This window comes from Silurus meridionalis, chromosome 20 (genome assembly GCF_014805685.1).
Source record: "Silurus meridionalis isolate SWU-2019-XX chromosome 20, ASM1480568v1, whole genome shotgun sequence".
Taxonomy (NCBI): domain Eukaryota; kingdom Metazoa; phylum Chordata; class Actinopteri; order Siluriformes; family Siluridae; genus Silurus; species Silurus meridionalis.
In genome coordinates this window covers 5,802,038-5,824,099 of record NC_060903.1, presented here as the reverse complement: position 1 = coordinate 5,824,099, position 22,062 = coordinate 5,802,038, and the positions used below count along the sequence as shown (strand labels likewise).

Here is a 22,062-nt window from a genome sequence, read left to right as displayed (position 1 = left end):
CAACAGACATTTTACAATATGTTCACAAATGCAATTTTACACACATTGTCCTTGGAGTTGTCTCCCAACCTGGACTACTAGTATCTGCTAAGGAGTCTTGGACTTCTCACTACTAACAGGAAGTTCGACTGAAATTGCAGACATGCAACCAGTAAACCGATCTTGATTCTAATAGGTCAGAAGATGTTGATTACTGGACAATATAATAATTTATAAGTCAAGTCACAGTAGAATAAGTCAAGTCACAGCTTTCTACTAATGCCCTTCTTTTTGTGTGCGTTTTTGAGAGTAACAGCTCATGCACAAGGATGTGTAAGGCAAACATTCATATCATTTAAAACTGTCTTTTTCTTTTTTCAGCTTCTCCCATTAGAAACAGTAAAGGGCTTAGAGCCGATCCTTGATGCAGTCCAACCTCCACCTTGAACCAGTCTGGCTTTCCTACTTTACACTTTACTGCTGTCACACTGTCCTCATACAAGTTCTGAATCACCCTCACATACTTCTCTGACATACCTGACTTCTTCATACAATACCACAACTCCTCTCTCGGCACGCTGTCATATGCTTTCTCTTTCTCTTTCATTCTATTTCAAGATGTCACACCAAGTACCTTTCTAGCTGTCCCCCTTATTACTTCTGCAGTAGTTGCCCAATCATCCAGCACCTCTTTACCACCACGGTGCCCCTGTCTGTCCTCTTTCCAGAATCTCACACTACAGTCTTCCTCCTTCAGTTTCCACCATCTTTTTCTTCTTTCAGTCCTCACTCTCCTCCTCTTCTTCTTCACCTCCAAAACCATCCCACAGACCACCATCCGATGCTGTCTAGCTACACTGTCCCCCGCCAAAACCTTACAGTCTCCAATCTCCTTCAGGTTACATCTCCAACATAGAACATAGTCCACCTGTGTGCACCTTCCTCCACTCTTATACGTCACCCTATGCTCCTCCTTCTTCCTAAAACAAGTGTTCACCACTGCCATTTTTATCCTTTTAGCAAAATCTACCACCATCTGCCTTACCACATTCCTCTCCTTAAAGCCATACCTACCCACTACCTCCTCATCACCTCTGTTCCTTTCACATACATGCCCATTAAAGTCTGCCCCAACCTTTCATTCCTAGGTTCACCTTATACCACTTCATCTAACTCACTCCAGAATTTTTCCTTCTACTTCATCTCACAACCCACTTGTGAAACATAGGCACTGATGACATTTATCATCACCCCTTTAACTTCCAGCTTCATGTTCTTTACTCTATCAGAAACTCTCTTCACCTCCACTACACTCTTACTAAACAATTCCTTCAGGATCACCCATACACCATTTCTCTTTCCATCCACACCATGATAGCACAGTTTAAACCCACCTTGAATGTTCCTGGCCTTACTCCATTTCCACTTGGCCCCCTGAACACACAACATATCTACCTTTCTCCTCTCAATCATATTAGCTAACCAGTCATAGTACCAACATTTTAAGTACCAACTCTAACCTCCACTCTCCTTTCCTTGCTGTCTCTGTAGACGTCTTCCTCCTCTCCTTTTCCTCCTTCAGCCTAAAAACTGTAAACGACAAAATTGATATGCTATGTTCTGTTCTGTAGTGAGGTAAAAACTGTTGATATTCTCTCCAATAGAAGCGATGACATACAGCAACTTGGAGGGACAATAAATGTTAAAATTTAGGAAAAAAAAGATTTGAAGTCGTAAAAAAAATTAGTTCAGGAGATATTAACGTAACAAGTACATTTGAAAAAGTTACACTGAGGTAGACAAGGATACATGTGGGGGAAAAAACATTTCAGAGTTTCATAATTGCATTTGTTCACATTTTCTGATAAGCACCTAAAGGCAGCATAACCTTGAAAAAGCCCTACTAGCAAACCAGGACTAGATTCTCAACTTTGTGCGTTAGAAAATAACCAAAATGAGGTGTGATTTCTGGTTGTGACCTACACACATATACACTGCTTCATGTCAAATGTCCCCTGCTACACACTAATCAGTTGCTTCATACACCATCATGCAACATCTTGCAAACCATGACACATGTAAATCTATGTTTGTATATTGTGTTTCTTTTACATTCATGCTGTGACACCATTACCACCTTGTTGTTTCTGTATGGAAAACTGCAAAGAATGAGAACATTCTTCAGGACTCAAAGATCTATAAACATCCTCTATTTCAAAATCTGGACAGGATTTTTGATAGCTAATCTGTACATGGTTGTAGATGCAGGACTTTAATCCTGAATGGTTTTCATGAATACTGTCAGTGACATTTGCTTCAGAATGAGTCAAGGAAAGTGGTAGATAACTGGTAGAAACGTGAATGTAACCGTGAGTCCTCTTTTGGGGAATATGACTACTTTGATTGAGAAAATCAGCCTTGTTCATGGTCACAAAATCGGTGTAAGACAGGGATGGCTCAGGGACAGGAAGATAACTTGCTGAAACATGGCTGTAACAACTTGACTCCTGTGTTGAAAAAAGGCTACTTTTTTGGATAAGATTGTTGGAATTTTCCGCCACTGTTCTAAAGTCAATATAGGGATCAGCATCTGGGAGATAACTGGTAGATACATGGGTGTAGCAATAGGCCTTTAATTTGGATACAGCACTCGTTCTATTGAATAAATTGTCCGGGTCTGGTGTGTTCGCTCTGAGACAGGACTTGGAGAGTCCTCGACCATCAGAGGAGACATAGGTTTCAGAACAGGATGCTAATCTTTCATACGTGAACTCTAAGCTTGGTACAATGTTGCTGTTATTTAAAACGGAATCTGTCGGAGGTGTCCCAAGGTCAGGAACTTCTGGACAACTAGAAGATAATTGGTGACAGTACTGTAGAGTTTCCACAACAGCATTCTGATAGCTGAGGTCGGTGGTTAGACCACTGGTGAGTTCTTCAACTTTTGGTTCACTCAATGTTTGCTCAGTAACTCGTAAAACTTGTTTATGAACTTGTTTACTTGTTTGCACGCTGAAAGCCTTAAACTTCTGGTCCTCATGGTGGTGAAGACTAGGCTGAGCTGTTATTCCACCTCCTATGCAGAGAGGCTCAAAGAGAGAGGAAGATGGTTTGAAGTCCACAATAGGTAGCTTGTGCTACAGGATAGATAGTAAGTGAGAGACAGAGAGAGAATTAATGTCGAAATATATATCTATACTTTCTAAATGTTAATTTCTTATTCATTGGTATTAATGCTAATTAGTATTCATGTCCTTGTGTAATAAAATCGAACTACTTATCAATTACTGTGTAAGATTACTTGATACTGTGAGAAAAAAATTATTCGGAGACGCAATATGTATTGAAAGTGTGCAACTGTACACATTCACAAGTCATTTATTTTGCTCTCAGCATCGGATTACTGTTCATTCTTGTGGTCATGAGCTGTGTTTAAATTTCGATAAGAGCTTGTAGACAGACTGTATCTAGGCTGTGTAATTTACACACATAACCATGTCTCTATTGTCTGTGTCAATTTAAACATAGGGAAAACCTGGGAAACTTTGTTACCTGATGTGGACATAAAGGATGCCAGGTGGACAGGCTGCTCTTAGATGGGTTAGGGACAATTGGGCAGAGACACTGCTGAATCCTAATCAAACCAAACACAACATAAGTACATACTTAATAACACAAATAAAGGTAAAATACAGCACATTTCCTTTTACCCTTTTTATATATATATATATATATATATATATATATATATATATATATATATATATATATATATATACAGGGAGTGCAGAATTATTAGGCAAATGAGTATTTTGACCACATCATCCTCGTTATGCATGTTGTCTTACTCCAAGCTGTATAGGCTGGAAAGCCTACTACCAATTAAGCATATTAGGTGATGTGCATCTCTGTAATGAGAAGGGGTGTGGTCTAATGACATCAACACCCTATATCAGGTGTGCATAATTATTAGGCAACTTCCTTTCCTTTGGCAAAATGGGTCAAAAGAAGGACTTGACAGGCTCAGAAAAGTCAAAAATAGTGAGATATATTGCAGAGGGATGCAGCAGTCTTAAAATAGCCAAGCTTCTGAAGCGTGATCATCGAACAATCAAGCGTTTCATTCAAAATAGTCGACAGGGTCGCAAGAAGCGTGTGGAAAAACCAAGGCGCAAAATAACTGCCCGTGAACTGAGAAAAGTCAAGCGTGCAGCTGCCAAGATGCCACTTGCCACCAGTTTGGCCATATTTCAGAGCTGCAACATCACTGAGTGCCCAAAAGCACAAGGTGTGCAATACTCAGAGACATGGCCAAGGTAAGAAAGGCAGAAAGTCGACCACCACTGAACAAGACACACAAGCTGAAACGTCAAGACTGGGCCAAGAAATATCTCAAGACTGATTTTTCTAAGGTTTTATGGACTGATGAAATGAGAGTGAGTCTTGATGGGCCAGATGGATGGGCCCGTGGCTGGATTGGTAAAGGGCAGAGAGCTCCAGTCCGACTCAGACGCCAGCAAGGTGGAGGTGGAGTACTGGTTTGGGCTGGTATCATCAAAGATGAGCTTGTGGGGCCTTTTCGGGTTGAGGATGGAGTCAAGCTGAACTCCCAGTCCTACTGCCAGTTTCTGGAAGACACCTTCTTCAAGCAGTGGTACAGGAAGAAGTCTGCATCCTTCAAGAAAAACATGATTTTCATGCAGGACAATGCTCCATCACACACGCCCAAGTACTCCACAGCGTGGCTGGCAAGAAAGGGTATAAAAGAAGAAAATCTAATGATATGGCCTCCTTGTTCACCTGATCTGAACCCCATTGAGAACCTGTGGTCCATCATCAAATGTGCGATTTACAAGGAGGGAAAACAGTACACCTCTCTGAACAGTGTCTGGGAGGCTGTGGTTGCTGCTGCACGCAATGTTGATGGTGAACAGATCAAAACACTGACAGAATCCATGGATGGCAGGCTTTTGAGTGTCCTTGCAAAGAAAGGTGGCTATATTGGTCACTGATTTGTTTTGTTTGGTTTTGAATGTCAGAAATGTATATTTGTGAATGTTGAGATGTTATATTGGTTTCACTGGTAAAAATAAATAATTGAAATGGGTATGAATTTGTTTTTTGTTAAGTTGCCTAATAATTATGCACAGTAATAGTCACCTGCACACACAGATATCCCCCTAAAATAGCTAAAACTAAAAACTACTTCCAAAAATATTCAGCTTTGATATTAATGAGTTTTTTGTGTTCATTGAGAACATGGTTGTTGTTCAAATTAAATCCTCAAATAAAATTAATCCTCAAAAATACAACTTGCCTAATAATTTGCACTCCTGTATATATATATATATATATATATATATATATATATATATATATATATATATATATATATATATATTTATTTATTTATTTATTTATTTATTTATTTATTTTTTTTTTTTTTGGGATTTAAATAGGAATGGAAAGCAAAATCTGGGTTGAAAAATGTCTGCATCAACCTGAATATATAACCAAATGTACAACTGGTGTGCATTTATATTTATATAATCACCAAGCAGTGTGAAGTAGCTGATTTACCTTTCAGCCTGGCTGAGCAAAATGACTAAAGCCAACAAACTCCCAATAGCACACAACACTATAGCCATCACTGGTACGTGAAAACTACCTGTACAAACACACACACAGAAATAATCTCAATTGGACTGTGTAATGACAATAAACAAGTCAACACTGAGAGATAATATATATTAATTAATTAAATTCACAACATACCTACAGTCACATTGACCCATAGACTCTCAGCGCTTCCTGCCAGTGTATGGGCCTTCACACACATGCTATACTGTCCAGGAGACAGACCTTTCATAGAGAACTGCTCGACGTCACCACTAAGCACTTGAGCTGCACAACAATGTAAGACTATTAAGGTTATATTAATTTACACTAATATTAATATTAAAGGTTAGAGTTTGAATAAGTCAGACTCAAATCCACTACCAGGAATCTCAAAACTATTGCCAGTCTCTCTACATTTTCTATGATTTCTGATAAAAACTCCAAACTTAACAATTGAAGCTTACTGATTGTGAATGCAGAGTCCTAAAGACGCCAAAATGCTAAAGTTAAAATGATTTAGACAAGAGATTTACCGAAGTGGAAGCTTAGGGGTTAAGCCTTAGGGTTATTGAGCAAAAGGTCAGGGGTCGCCCCAGTATCGCCAAGCTGCCACTCATAGTCCCTTAAACCTGACCCCAGCTTTCTAACAAACTGCAATATGTGTAGAAAGAATTTCACTGTGCTGTAATGTATATGTGAGATATAAAATTCCTATTCTCTTCTCTTCTACAGACAGTATAAATTCAACTGGAATTTGGCCTCATCTCTGCATAGGGAATATAATTTATAACACCATATAAGCATAAAAAATAATAAAAGAAATACTTGCCTTTTATTTTACCGTTGTATTTATATATGACAGTGTAGTTTTGAATAAATCCACACAGTTTCTCCAGAGCAACAGGCTTCCAATTCAGAGTCACATCATTACTTGAGGTTTGTAGCACGTCCAGCTTTGGACCAGCAGAGGGCGCTGTGAAACAGTAATTTACATTTGGCAGTTGGGAAACAGAAACCAGTGGTCGAAGTGAAAAAAGTGAAGGTACTCTACTTTTTGGCTTGTTATGGTGGGAAATGTGTGTTTGTTTTTTTTTGTTTTTTTTTGGAAAGCATTACATTTAAAAATCTTTACCAAATTAGGCACAAAGCCATCAAGTGTCATAAAAAACAGATTTTCAATTACTACAAAAAATGTAAAACTTAAGTTTTAAGTAAGGTGTTGATATCAAAATTACAATATAGATGGGAACAGCCCTTTAATATAATCTTAAATCTCCTTTAAATTAAGTTTTGCAGTTTGTTTGACTTTTAGTAATTTTTTTTTTATAGTATTACTTCTGAATTAGTGAAGTATTAGTATTGCTTCTCTCTTGATCCTGATCATTACCAAACACACACACACACACACACACACACACACACACACACACACACACACACACACACACACACACACACACACACACACACACAGCATGTTGCATCATAGCCATAATGAATCATGGCTATGTAGAAATCTATTTAACACAGAGTAATTAGATATTGCTTCATAACAATGAGTGATTATAGAGTCATTAAAAACGTGCATGTTAACATTAAATTAATGTCAGAGTTATTCAGTATAAGATACAGCATGATGAGTCACAAATAATGAAAGTCATTTCACACATTTTGGTTCCCTTTCAACTCTCAAACGCTTGCTTAACCTCATATATCCTTTCTTGTGTAAGTTTTGTGCAACTCTAATACAAACCTCCTTGTCTGGTGAAGGCAATGGCAAACCTTGCAGCTCCAGCAGTGTTCTTTTGAAGAATCCGAACAGAAACATTATATGGGATCTTGGGATACACTCCTTCTAAAACACACGCACACATACAAATAGTGACCCAGAAACATTTCAGTTAAACAATAAAAAATAAAGTATTGTGCAAGACAGTTGTGATAAAATGCTGTAAAGTGAGAATGATTCTAAATAATAGTATTATTGTTATGTTTAACAATTAATGACTTGGAAAGTAAATGAAAAGAAGAGAAATTGAATTTATTAGTATTTGGTGTGACCACGCTTTGGCTTTTAATTCTTACTTTTCCACAAATTGTCCACTTACACAAAAGTCAGGCATTCTGTAGGATCAACGTCAGGTAAGAGATTAACCAATATTATAGCAGCAGGTATGTAGATTGAAACACAGTCATTAACTAAAACAGAAACTGGCTTAAAACTGGCTGAGGAACAGCCAAACTGTGCTACATGTCACAGGTCATACACCATTGCAAGACTGAGCACAGCAACATGACACAAGCTAGAAATACTGCATCAGCAAGTCAAAGATTTTAACGCAGACTGATATTTCAAGATCTGCTGTTCAATCTATTTTGAAGAAGCACACAGAAATAGGCAATGCTGAGGGCTGTAGACACAGTAGTCGGCCTAGGAATCTTCATACAGTATAGTCTATGAAAGACACACTTACTTACTTCCCTTCAACACCAGAATATGTCCAGCAGTGCCACTAGCAAAGACCTAGCAGAAACCAATGGGACTCTGTTACATCAGTCTACTGTCTGGAGAAGTCTGGCCAGAGGTGGTCTTCAAGGAGAAACTGCGGCCGAAAAGCCATACCTCCAACATGGAAACAAGGCTAAATGACTTAACTATGTGAACTAGGTGCAATAATGAATGTCTGCAGGCAACAGTGAAGCATGGTGGAGGTTTCCTGCTGGTTTGGGGTTGCATTTGGTGATTTGTTCAGGATTAATGGTGTCCTCAATGCTGAGAAATACAGGCAGATACTTATCTATCATGCAGTACCATCAGGGTGGTGTCTGATTAGCCCTAAATTTATTCTGCAGCAGAACAACAACCCCAAACATGCAGCCAATGTGATTAAGAACTATCTTCAGCATAGAAAACAACAAGCAGTCCTGAAAGTAATAGTTTTGGCTCACTCAGATCCTGCTCTTAACATCAGACAAGTCTGTCTGGGATTACATGAAGAGACAGAAGGATTTGAGGTAGCCTACAACCACAGAAGGTCTTTGGTTAGTTTTGGAAGATGTTTGGAACGACCTATTTTCCAGATTTTTTAAAAAACTGTAATTTAGAAGTGCAAGTGTACTAAAAGAATTGATGCTGTATTGTAGGCAAAGGGCGGTCACACCAAATATTGATTTGTATTTCTCTTCTGTTCCTTTACTTTGCATTTTGTTAATTGATAAAAAGAAACTATTAATACTTTTTGCACAACTGCCTAAAACTTTTGCTCAGTAAGTATTTAGAATTGAATTTATTTACTGTAATACACACCTGTAATTATGAAGCTTTTTTCAGTGCTGTTTAGGATTTTCCAGTGCAAACCAGCCACTGTGTTGTTTGGTATTGGAAACCACTCAACCACAAAGCTGGAATCTGATTGTCTCACTGTTGCTGTCCATTCCACTTTCAACTGGAAGTCATCCAAAGAATTGACACTGATGCTTTCAGGGGGTTGAAGCTCTATTTTAAAGATATTGTATTTATCATGTTCTATCATAACATGGCATAGTTACTCATTCAATAGTTCAATGATTCATGTCAACTTTGTATTACCAGTTTTATGAGTCACCACCTAACAATATCTCAAAGTTACATCTCTCTAGGCTTTTTTTGATTTCTTTTTGAGTGCTCATGTTGTCAAGGTTTAAAATTATACCCACAAGTTAGACCAACTTTTATGCAGATATGAAATGACTTGTTTGTTTTGGCCTAGTCAAATGAAGCATCTAAACAATCGAAGGTTACTTTAAACTGAATTCATCGGAATTTCAATGTAAAGCTCGGAAGAGTAGACATAAAAGACACAAAAGCTTTGATGAATAGACAGAACAGACAGATGAGTGGTTGAAAAGACATGAAAGACATAGAAGTTTAGATGAACAGAATCATTTTGCAACATTATTATTATTATTATTATTATTATTATTATTATTATTATTATTATTATTATATAATTTTTAGGTAGAAATGCTGAATTTCTTTTTAGAGGGTGTCTGCAAGGATCCCCATCCTCAAAGATTTATCAGTGACATTTTAAATGTGATTTATGACCGACTTTGCAGAAACAAATGACTAAAGCATTAATAGCAAGGATGTTTTTGTCCAAATACAAAAACTACTGTAATAATATTTCCATATTTCAAGTCCATTGATCCCATTTGACAAGCAGCATTTAGAGAGTTCTGATATAGCAATGTACACTTTAATGTATAAACTGCTCGTATTCACTAAAATAATTCAAATTCTAGTAAAATAAATTTGCACAAACATTGCTACTGCACGTACTACAGGCTGTTAGTGTGACAGTGTGTTGGCATGCCAATATGCAAAGCTGTATCAGCTGTGTTTTTGGGAAATATTTTTATCTTCAGAGCACAAATAAACAAAATGCTTGGTCATATTGTATTTGAATGGTCAGTTACTCGATGTTTACTTTGTATTGTACTATAAAAGCAATCGCACTTACAGTTTTGATGTTCTCTTATGTGTGCAATGTTGCTTAATTATACTATTTGTGTTAAACACATCTTCTCTTTCCAAGCAGAAAGTCTGATTTTAAATTGCACTATAAAGTTCTATATATTTCTGCTTAATAAGGTCTAGAAACCTACAGTTTACACTGGGTCTGTCCAGTAAAGCTGACCGCATTAAATGAAAATGAACGTGCTTCAGGAAATATCCCTTAGAGCCACTGCCACTCACAAGTCAACTAAAGCAATAGCACCAATTTTTCATTTCTGATTACACTTGGAAATGCAGCAAAAAAGATTATTGATAAATAATGTCTCATCCTTTGCTTATGGAAACATCTGCCCTCAATCAAAATCTGGGAACATTGTTTAAAAATGCATCATTGTTTCCATTGTTGGATCTGTACGGAAAATGGTTGCTCAACATTCTTGAAATCCAAACTACTTCTGCTTTGGTTGCTGGCATCCAATCACAAAAAGAAGTCAAAAATGAAATTAGAAACATCAGATGTTGCTTCTGTTGATGATTAGGATGTACGAGAATGTTCTCTTGGGGCTTTGGCTGAAGACAATGTCAGCATATCTGTGTAAACTAATATGCAAATGTTGCTAATAAAAACTCTTTTGCTTTGCATATCTGTTTCCACTACATTGATGCCCATTGTTCAGATTTGTAACAAGCATAATTGCAGCCAGCATAAGTATGTGCTCTTCTCCAGACATTCTGGGTTACATGTAAATATACTCATATTGACTGAGAATGAGAACAATACCATTTGATTTGTGCCACATGAGCGACCAAGTCACAATAATGTTTGTGCAACCTGATGTTTGGTAAATAACCTCTCCGAAGCATAACATTTTAGCCCATGGGAAGTGCCAGAACAGCGTTTAGGACATGCTGATCGAAGGTCATGAGCTCAAATCCTAGCACCACCAAACTGCCAATGCTGGACCCAAGGCCACTAACCCTCAACTGTCAGTTATATAAATAAATCAATTGTATAAAGTATACATTGTAAGTCAGCCAAAATGCCATAAATCTATATTTATGCAGTTTTAAGACCTATAAAAAAATTTCAATTTGCGTCCCACAGACACCCTGTATTTGAAACAAACGTCCACCATTTGGAATCTAATCATTTTATTCATTATTAAAAAGCACAACCTTTATAATGTAACTCTGAGTTCACATACACACTTTTAATGTGCACTAACTATCATGAGATTGAGACCATGACTATATCTCACCTGCATCCCTGTCTCCAGGTATGTATATGTGAGCTGATGGTGACTTTCCAGCTGAGTTAAAAGCAGTCAAGTTGCAGTTACATGCGTGAGTGGAGACAGAAAGGACGCAAAAAGTGCTGTAAGATTCCAGATGTCCGCAGTCCCAGTAGGATGAGTCCGGCTCATTCCAGCAAGCTGCGGCATAGCGCACGATCATGCCATTAGTGTGTGGCCACAGGAGAGGCTAAGACAGAAGAGCAGTTAGCTGTCAGTGATAAACTTTACTGAAAAGCACTCTGTTGTTGGACCGCTTACATTTATACAAGCATTTCTAAGTCACAGAAACCAAAACGACTCATTTGTGGCCAGTTTCAGCCACACTGAAACCCCTTTAGTTCAAAGCTCTTAGACTAAAAATGCAACGGGATATATACACATAATTCGCTTTAATTCTGTAAAGCTGCTTGAGACAATGTCCATTGTGAAAAGCACTTTGGTACTAAATAAACTTGAACTTGAACTGCATTTCATTGGCCCTGTACTTGTACTCTGCACAATGACAAAGTTAAATCTAATCAAGTCTAATCTAATCTAATCCAATCTAAAAAGGCGGCTGTGAACATATACTGTTTGTGTGTATTGACAAAAAAAAAAATCTTTAAAAGACCTAATCACCTCAGAGCATGATTAAATCCAGGACCGCACTCAACCTGGTGTCTACATAGTTCATAGACTTTCACTGCAAAATTTATTTTTAAGGTTAAATCAGAGATGTCCCAATACAAACAAAGTACAATGATTAGATCCAAAATTTGGTGCATACTGTATACATTTCTATTCGCTATTTCTATATTTTTACCACAGGATGATTAAATCTCAGAAAGTGTTGACTCATTTCCTACAACAGCAATACTCTGACAGAAACATATTTATAAAGTCATACAAGACAGTGTATACTAATGCCCTCTGTTTTTGTCTCTTCTTTTAGTAACAGTTTAGTCACAGTACCTAATGACACTCCACATAATCTAAGGCTAATTATAAATGGGTTTTTGTTAGTTAAAAAAGAAAATGTATGCTGATTTGATTTGGTGATTTGGTAATGTTTCATTAGCTTTATTGGAAGGAGTCCAAAGACAGCACTTTGTAGCTGTCAGTAAGTTTCCTGATACGTTACAAGCTTCCAGGCTTGGTTTCATGTAACAAAATGCTTTTTTGAGTCTTATTAGCTTCAAAAGAGAGAATGAAAAAGACACACTGGCAAATTTGCTTAAGATTGCTATAAAGTTATAACAGGGACTAACTTGTTAATGTAACTGTAAACAGGTCAAAAGCATTAAATATGTAGGTTTTCTTAAAATTTGCAAGATTTCTAATTGCAGTCAGACCCCGACGTATGACGTATCGACTAATTAATTTTCGGAGATACGACGGTCACGTAAAAAACAAAAAAAACAACTATATATTTGTCTTACATTTCAGTCTTTTGGATCCATCAAAGTCAAATACTCTGTCAAAGACAAAAGCTAAATCTTACTTGGCCAATCAATTTATTAAGCTTGTTTCTTTTTCCCTAACCCACACCCTGAATTTACGAATTTACACCATGCATAAAAAAAGGAAAGGAAACTAAAAGAAAAAGGGAAGAGATGTAGTTTTTATAAAGCAATGGTAAGCATGAACTTAATATTTTACATTACTGCATATATTTATTAAATCTAGCCAGAATTCCTACTTGTATAATAATTCATATCTTGTCATATAATAATAATCATATAATGTATAAACCAATCTAATTTGCTGGCTTTTGAGTTTTTTTAAATGCTTACAAAAAAGAAAGCTTCTCTACCCCACATAAACCGCTACCCTAAGTGGGGCCCATTTCCTGATGTTTAACCTCATGCTTGTGTTTTCTTCAGAAACTGACTGAGCAATAATGATGCCAATTATTAACATAGATTAACGAAATACAACTCTGCACCCAGCCTCATTAAAAAAAACAAGGTGTTATTAATCATGGGAGGCACTAAAGAGATGAGTCAACTGCACAGGTAATTAGATCCTAAATGAAATAATCAGCAATCTTATTTACAGTGTTCATTATACTGGTTAGCAAGAGGGGATAGTTTAAAATAAGTAGCAAAGAAACATTAGAAGGATGAGCTCTGTGGCTATCTTTGAGTTACAGACGTTACACAATGTGATGTTTTCGAGGCATGTGTTGTCCGTGATGGTGTGCCATTTTCACTATACTGTAAATGTAATCCAAGTGCTAATAAATTTATACATTTAATCCAACTGCTTCATGTCAAGATACAATCAATGCACAACTAAGTTACGATTTCACAGCACATTTGCCACCCTCAATTTATTTACTGCCCCATCAAGATGCAATATGCCAAAGTGGTTTCGAGTGACGGAAGTGGTTTACAAGTTTCCAAACTATCAACATGCACAGGAAGTCAAAAATAACACTTAAAAAAGGAAGACGCTTGCCATGCTTATTAAATGACACCTAAGGAAGCTATTTGGCCACAAAGAATATAAAAAAGAAATTGGAAAATTCATCAGATGTTCACGTTCACATTTAATTCTTAATCTCCTAGAAAATAAATTCCTAATTTGAAATAACTTTATATACAGTATGCTGACATTCCTATCGAAAACTAAATAGTTTAGAACGAGATTACATACTCGCCATCCACTACATTAATGCAGTTATCTAATCAGACAATCATGTGGCAGCAGTGCAATGCCAAGAAACGTGCAGACCAGGAGTGCACACACTTTTTCAGCATGCGAGCTACTTATAAAATTACCAAGTCGAAATTATTTACCTACTATAAAAATGCATAAATAAATATAAATTTTTTAATTCCATGCGTTCTACCCACACTACCTTTGTACCGGTAGATCGCGATCGACGTATTGGGCACCCCTGGTGTAGACACAGATGAAGGTCCTTTAGTCCTCAATTATTCACAACAAACATCAAAATGAAGAAAAATGTAATTTCTGTGATCGTGGTTTTTTTTGGTGCCATTTAGGATGGTTTTGAATATTATAGTATGGTATTCAACATACTTCCATGCTCCTGACTCTAACGCTTTGGAGGAAGCGCTCAAGATAGGTTTGCCTTTAACGGTTCACATTGGCGATGATCCCTGGACTACCCGCATTATGGATTCTACCCGCTCTCCGGTTCGCACTTCTCCTCAAGCCTCTGCCTTGTATATGTTCAGACTAAATAAAGACAAGGTGTTTAACCATACTCCGGTTTCCGGAGACAGATTTAAAAAAGAATAGCAACAAAAAAATTTGATGGAGCTCACTGGTAAGTGGCGCTATGGTGAGCTATTTTTAGAAAAGATCCGCGGGCGACTCGTGTGGTCTTGCGGGCACCATGTTGGTGACCCCTGATCTAGACATTTTCACTTTAATACAATAATAATATAATAATGTGTTTTACATATTTTTTTAAAGAAATTTGTTAGTGAAAACATCGTTTCAAATGTTATTCCTGACCAGAATATTCGGTCCCGTTGCAGATTCCTGCGAATTTTAAGATAATCTGCAACTTGCTGTTAGTTTGGTTCCAAATGAGAACCAGCGAATCTTCTGAGCCGCGAATAATAGGGGTTGACTGTATACTATATCCTTTCTACATTCTGCCTTATCAAAACAACCTTTCCATCCTCCTGGATTTGCCATAATTCCTGCATACAATTATAATCCTTTATACAATTCCTTCCTGTGTTTGGATCGATATGGCTTCAGCAATATTCCAATTTCCTACTGTGATTACTATAGAAATGAAAAACGCAGCATACAGATTTTCAAATAGGAGAATGTAGTGTACTGAGAAATGGCAGATAAACGTGCCTATATTCAAAAAGTGCAGTGATTACAATATGAGTATACCTTCCAGAGCAAGGTGATACGTCTCTGTCTGCTCCTGTCTCCTGGCTGGATATGTCTCCAAAGCTCTGGAGTGGCCACTGGGGCTAAGAGACACAAAACATACACATCACTCTCTTTCTCTAGCTCTATCAAACACCTCTATCACACATCTTTGCATCCCCCTCACCAGCCTCTGCTGTGGTGGCCTCTGCAAAACCACTCCAGGAACTCCAGTGATTCGCTGCTCTCAAGTCCTGAGCGCGAACCCTTACAAAGTGCTTCGTTCCTGGATATAAGCCACACAAGTCCATCTGCCAGTCATGAAGGACTGTGTTCACTTTAGGAAAGTTGGCCTAAAATATAAGGCAAAAAAAAGTTGAGACTCATAAAAGCACATGGGGTGATGTTTTCTATTTATACATTTATATTTTGATAGTAGGCATTATAAGATAAGGGAACAACTCTGGGTGTTTTACCTATAGGAATTAAACCAGCAAGATTAATTATGTGCTAATTTTTATTGGTTAGTGACTTTTGGGATGGACAGGTGCACCGAGATGTTTTAACTTAGACTTTTAAATTCAGACAACCAAATTATCTATAGCTTGCATGACAGATTATATTAAATATTGTGCCTCAAGCTAGAATTAAATATGACCCTGAAAAGAGTTATGCTAGTGTTCTTGGGTTTTAAGTTCTCGACATTTGTATTAATCCTGTAAGTTGTATTTAATACTTTTTTGTTTGTCAAAAAGATTTTAATGTAACACTGCCAAGAAACTTATGCAATAAAACCGCAAAACACCAGACACATCCCCTCCTATATGACTAACACCAGCAATCTGTGAGTGATGATTCTAACAGTGTGTACTTAAAAATCTTACTTGTGCTGGGATTGGTAGTTCAATACACCTTACATTATTAAAACTTTAATGAAGAAGAACTACAAGTTTGCATTTCTACCATCACCAATACCATGAACATTGCATTACAGAAGATATTCGAACCATGTTATATTTCAGCAAGTGCTAGTTTTGCAACATGGTTGGTCAGATTGTGTTCTTTATATGATGTTCATTGCAAGCTTTTGCAGCATTTTGCAACAGAGTTACAGAGTTAAGTGCAAAAATGAGGAACTAGTACTGAAAATGTGCACGACCAATTAAATACAGACGCATATGTTTGTGGTTTAAATTGGATTTTTAAGTCTTTTTTGTGCAATAACAAAATGATCAATGAAATTTTCTGAACCTGGATACATCACAATGACAACCAAACCATTCACGTGCAGCATTAAATACCATACTCAAATATAATTGACATTATGAATACATTTCTGCCTCACGGATTTGACCCAGTGTGTGTGGAGTGTCTGCGTATGTTCTCCTCATGTCTTTGTTGAGTTTTTTCGATGTTCTCAGGTTTTCTCCAACCTTTAAAACATGGCAGTTGGTGAACTGGTGTAAATATATTTTTTGTATTTTTTTAAAAGATGTGAATAAATGTGTGATTATACAATGTGTCCCATCCTGGGTGTTTTGTCCAGTCATTCCAAAATAGGTTACGGATTTAGACCAGGGTAAAGCAGCTACTGAAAATAAATGCATAAATAAATTATGCAATCAGCCATATATAAAAGCCTGGGGATGATTTTTTTATTCTGTGTTAAACAACAGAGACAAAAGCTTTTTGTGTGAAGGCCAACTTTTCTGTGACTGGAATCGGATTTTGTTTATTAGAGTTGGCAATATATTTAACTGCTATGATGTATTTAGGTTTTATTTATTCTAAACTGTAATTTTTATTGTCTCTTGATTGGCAGTTGGCAATTAAAAAAGCGATCTGATCTACGCGATCGCGTCACCGCCAATGTGCTATTTTTTTAGGCAAAAAACTTGGCAAAATTAAAGGTGTGAACTGTTTGCACATGAACACGCCACCCAGAATTCCACCTGAAGCACATGACATGAATCGGAATACGTATGGCTTTGAACATGACACACAAGTGTTGACATCGTTTGCAAATTCATATCCATTTTTTTCCCCTATTGAACAAACACCAGGTGCCTGTTCTTACCTGCTGTGGAGTGTGGTACTCTATCTGTAGGACACGATGTTTTTTCTCGGATGGCACATATTCAGATCGTGGCTCTTTCCACTCCAACTTCAGACAACTGGCATTTCCTGGCAGCGTGGCAAGCGTTGTGATTTGCGGTGGGTACAGTTTAACTGTGCAAAAAAAAAAGTGATAAGTTAAATCCCCTTTCCTAGTGTGACGATACACATCATGGAAAATCTGCAATTGATTATGTCAAGGGGTGAAAGAAGACTGGCTTGATTATTCATAAAGTTACAAAAAAACGCATATAGATTGTGGGTGGGTGCGAGGTTAAGGTCGTTCTGATGAATGATGTGTCAGACACAGTGGGCTGAATAAAAAATGATGAGTAAAAGGCAGTAAATGACAAAATACTAGAAACCATACCTAAAGTTAAGATCAAAGTTCAGAAAATAAGTGCAGGATTACCTTCATTAATCCCGTTGAAGCAGTAAGGTGGATATCTGGTGGATATGGAGGAAGTGAACACAAGCACGTCCACACAGAAGCAATGAGACACTGATCCGATTTTCACAAAGCACTGCGTGTATGTGGTGTTACAAGAAGCCGTAGAGATATGCTGCACACAATTGGTCCTGAAATAAACAAAACGTACAAAAAAAACAAAAAAACAAGCGCAACTTAATTATGTAATGCTCTTTATTCGTTTATACACTCTGCAGAAGATGAGTGCTGTATCTGGCCCTGTTTATACCTCAGCACTGATCAATTTATTACTCTATTATTTTTTATAACAACCTGGCATGGCAAGTATGCTATTAATAATGTGTTTATTCTAATACATTATTGTTTTTCATAGTAACAGCTCATACACAGGGACCTCTATGGCTGATGCTTCACATAATCAAAGATGAATAATAAATTTATTTTAAAAAATGTGATTTGTTATGTGATGGTGTTTTTTTGGAGTAGTGTATGTAGTTTTTCAGTGTTTTACAAAAATGTCACTAAGAAAATGCAATTCAAACAAAGACAGAGAAAAATTGCAGAGGCTGATACGGGAAGGACTGTTTTTCATGGCTATAACAAGAATCAGAACAGGAACCAACTTGTCTCTCGAATGTTCCACTTCATTACATCTAAATAAACTATTTAACTTTATAATAAATTAAATAAATGGAACATTGCAATCGTTGGCAAATTGCTGTAAAAGAAGTAAAATAACACACCACGCTATGCTGCATAGTCTGTCTAGGTGTTATTCCGTACATATCAGCAGTTCTGCGAATGTTTGCGGATAAAACCATTTATATTAATATTTCTCTATAGATGAAGATTTTTCGTTTCTATAATAAAACTTTTATAATGATTTATACTGTCTGTAATTGTTGAAATGGGGGGGTTTTCTTTTTTAGTGTGGTTATTTTGCATTTTGCATGGTAAGAATCTGCATGACTTGTACAGAGGTAAAGCTGTGAGTTGATGTTTTCTGACATTCCCCAATATTAAAAGTAACTATAAATATGTTATTGTAAAATCATATCATTTTATAGAATAATGGAAAACTGCTAATTCTATAAGAAGAATAAAACACTGCAGAACACTAAAAAAAAAATGTTTTGCGTATTTACTTGGCACACTTTATGCAGCTGTCCATTACAATTATTTGATAATAAGATACAAGATCTTGGTCTGCATGAAAATATCAATTCATGGATTTCATTTGAACTATAATGTGTTCCCAAATAACCTCAAATAAGTAAAATTTCTATTTGCCGTGAAACAAAACAACAGTGTTCCATGTGACATCCTTATCAAACGCTTAAAGGACCTTATAGACACTCCTTCAAGGCAGATACTGAACATGACTTTTCCCTGTCTCAGGATGCTGGCGAACCAGATTTTAATTTCTTTATATCACATGGGCCAAATTAGGTTGAACAAAGTGTACGTTTGGCACAGAGCAGTCTTAAACCGAAACCAGCAGGCTCTCTGTGCTTTGGAGCCGACTTTGCAGTTTTGTATGAACATTTCTTTCTTTCTTTCTTTCTTTCTTTCGGCTTCTCCCATTAGGGGTTGCCACAGCAGATCATCCGTATTCGTGATCCGCATGTTCGATTTGGCACATGTCTAAAAGTCACAAAATGTCCAAAAATTTGAGAGATAATCATATCATTAATAGAGAAAAAACATGGAATCTTACGTGTTAACCCGCATCATGTAACTGGTGTTTCCCGAACTGTGTGCAGTCCAGTAGCAGGTGAGGTTTTCATGCTCCAGGAGTTCACATCCTGTAATTTTAGGCTCAGAAGAGGAGACTGAAGAAGAAGAAGAAGAAGAAGAAGAAGAAGAAAATGCATACACTGGGAATTTCTAGGCAAATCACATGTACATCCACTACACATCAAGTCCAAATTATATGATTCGATATGTTATTTTAACATATCAACCATAAGGTTGTGACCCTCAATAAAGAGGGTCTTTTTTTATCATTTCAAGCATCATTTCTATCATTTATTTTGGTGTACAAACAGCTACGCGCACAATTGCACATCAACAACATTCGACATGCCAAATAAAGTGTTTTTTCCCCCTAGTTTTCATAGTATTGTTCCTATTTTGGACAGCATAACACATTCGTTGTACATGCAATCCATAATACTTAGCAATAAAGTTGATCTGAAGTTTTCTAAGCTACAAAAACATATGTATTTTTTATCCAAATATCTTTGAGTACACAAGATATTTATAATGGACACATTAACTACATAATCTCTACACAGAAGCTTGATATATTCTAGACCTGGTTTCCTGAAGACATTGAGTCTTTTTAGAAAAGCAGTTCCTCAAGGGTTCTCTTGAATTCTGACATATTTTATGTTTAGTTTTACTTAGAAAAGGAAATACTGTCGTAAGGTCCGGTGGTAGATTGTTAGTTAGAAATAAAAATCCTTCTATAAAATACAGTATTAACTGCCAAAGATGCAGAAGGTTCTTTAGGACAGATGTTCTCAATGTTTTTTTATTATTATTATTTGTAGACAGAATTTTTATACGCTACAATTTTGGACTCTAAGTAGATCAATCTGAACTCGATCCTTGTTTTGACTTTCACATTCTTATATAAAACTCAGGGTTTTTTTTCTTTGTTAGGTTCTGGAAAGCTGTTACAAAATATATGGTTTCTTCATTTATTATAAATTTCGACCTGTTAATTATAACCCACAGAAGCTCAGAAGAAAACATGTTTTTCTATATATTTTTTTAACAATTCAGATTACTTTGCATTTGCTTACCTGTAAACAAAAGCATGGAGATTCTGTATATCCAGGAAAAAAGTGTCTCACAGGTGTGCTTCTTCACCTCCATTCCACCTCTGGGTGTCTATCTGTGTGTCTCTCTCTCCTCCTCCTCCTCCTCCTCTTCTTCTTCCTCCTTTTGTGCTTCCAAAACTGTAAAAAAATAAAATAATAATAATAAAAAGGGTTTAGTTCCAGGTTTTTCTTCAAAACCCACACATTGCAAGAGGTGTCTTGACACATTTGCAGAACTAGGCATATCTTTGCACGCATGAGACACGTTTAAACCTGAAGACTTATTTATTTACTCTGAAACCATGTAATCTTCCCGGACACGCCACAGGTTAGGGGGCAGGTGGAGCTGAAATCCTCGTGTTGCTCGGAGATCAGCCAGAATCCCCACGCTTCTGCTTCTCATCCAGTATAACAATATTCTCCGAAACGTTTAACGCCTGCTCACACGCTCTATCACACACGCCTGGCATGCGTGTTAATTACGTAGCTCTCATTAGCATATCAAAACATGACATCATATGGAGCGGCACTCTGTTCACGCGCTAAAAAGTGAGTGCTGCAGAAGTAAATAGGGATCATAGCATCATTATAAGGGCTGTGTGTTTAGTGCTTGATGCATGTTCTTATCTATAACATTTATATAACACACACACACACACACACACACACACACACACACACACACACACACACACACACAGAGACAGACGAGATCAGAGTATATATTTGCATAGTAATCATTGATTGGTCAGCCGCGCGCGCGAGTTGCCAGTTCCACGTTGTTTAACCGTTTTACCCGGTTTCTGAACGCGAGAAGGTGTCGCAACTTTGCTGTGGATTTTTCACACTTTGCACGCGACACTAATGCTAAATCCCTTAAACAGGTTCAAAACACTGGAAGTGTTTTAGACCAAACCAGTGACTGATAAACCAGTAATTAATAAACCACTGACTGTCTGAGACACACATAATCCTCTATGGCTGCAGACTTCAGAGTATCAGGTCCAGTTCTAGACTTTTGGAGGCCCTAGGCTTAATGTATAATTTGAGGCCCAGTGTCCTCCTAACTGCCAGTTATAGTTCAGAATAAATAAAAAGCACAAATATAATATCTAACCTTCATATTTATACAAAACCTTTTATCAGTACGTTTATACATTTCCTAAATGTGCATTTCAATTCATCTTTAACTAAGGTGAACACTAAAAACTTAGAAATAAAAAATGAAATGCCATGTGGAATACCTTTTCTTCGTATTCTTTGCCCATGGCCGCCTGTGATTGACCATTTATTATTTACAAACTACATGTAACTGTGCAGTCGATCAGCTCGGATTCAAAGCATCATACATTCACGAATTCAAAGTCTTATTGAACTTACTTATAAAGTAATTATAATACCTAGTAATAAAAAATACATCATGACACCTCACATAGCTTCATCACAAGCTGCGCT

At 36.9% G+C, this 22,062-nt stretch overlaps 1 protein-coding gene across 2 annotated transcripts; it reads right to left on the bottom strand.

Annotated features, from left to right (window-relative positions):
- Positions 1-1,443: 1,443 nt before the first annotated feature.
- Positions 1,444-21,182, bottom strand: LOC124403449 (interleukin-31 receptor subunit alpha). 2 transcript variants are annotated; one of them, XM_046877205.1, is made up of 15 exons: positions 20,901-21,182; positions 20,590-20,745; positions 19,497-19,611; positions 17,762-17,928; positions 17,312-17,463; positions 15,422-15,587; positions 15,256-15,338; positions 11,356-11,578; positions 8,906-9,094; positions 7,352-7,453; positions 6,428-6,571; positions 5,755-5,883; positions 5,560-5,647; positions 3,532-3,613; positions 1,444-3,116 (listed from the first exon to the last, which is right to left on the bottom strand). In XM_046877205.1, the coding sequence occupies exons 2-15, from the start codon at positions 20,660-20,662 to the stop codon at positions 2,094-2,096; spliced, it is 2,736 nt and encodes a 911-aa protein (XP_046733161.1). In that variant the 5' UTR covers positions 20,663-20,745; positions 20,901-21,182; the 3' UTR covers positions 1,444-2,093. The 2 variants fall into 2 exon arrangements, with proteins under 2 accessions (XP_046733161.1, XP_046733162.1); XM_046877206.1 differs by having other exon boundaries at positions 7,352-7,450.
- Between the last annotated feature and the right edge of the window lie 880 nt (positions 21,183-22,062).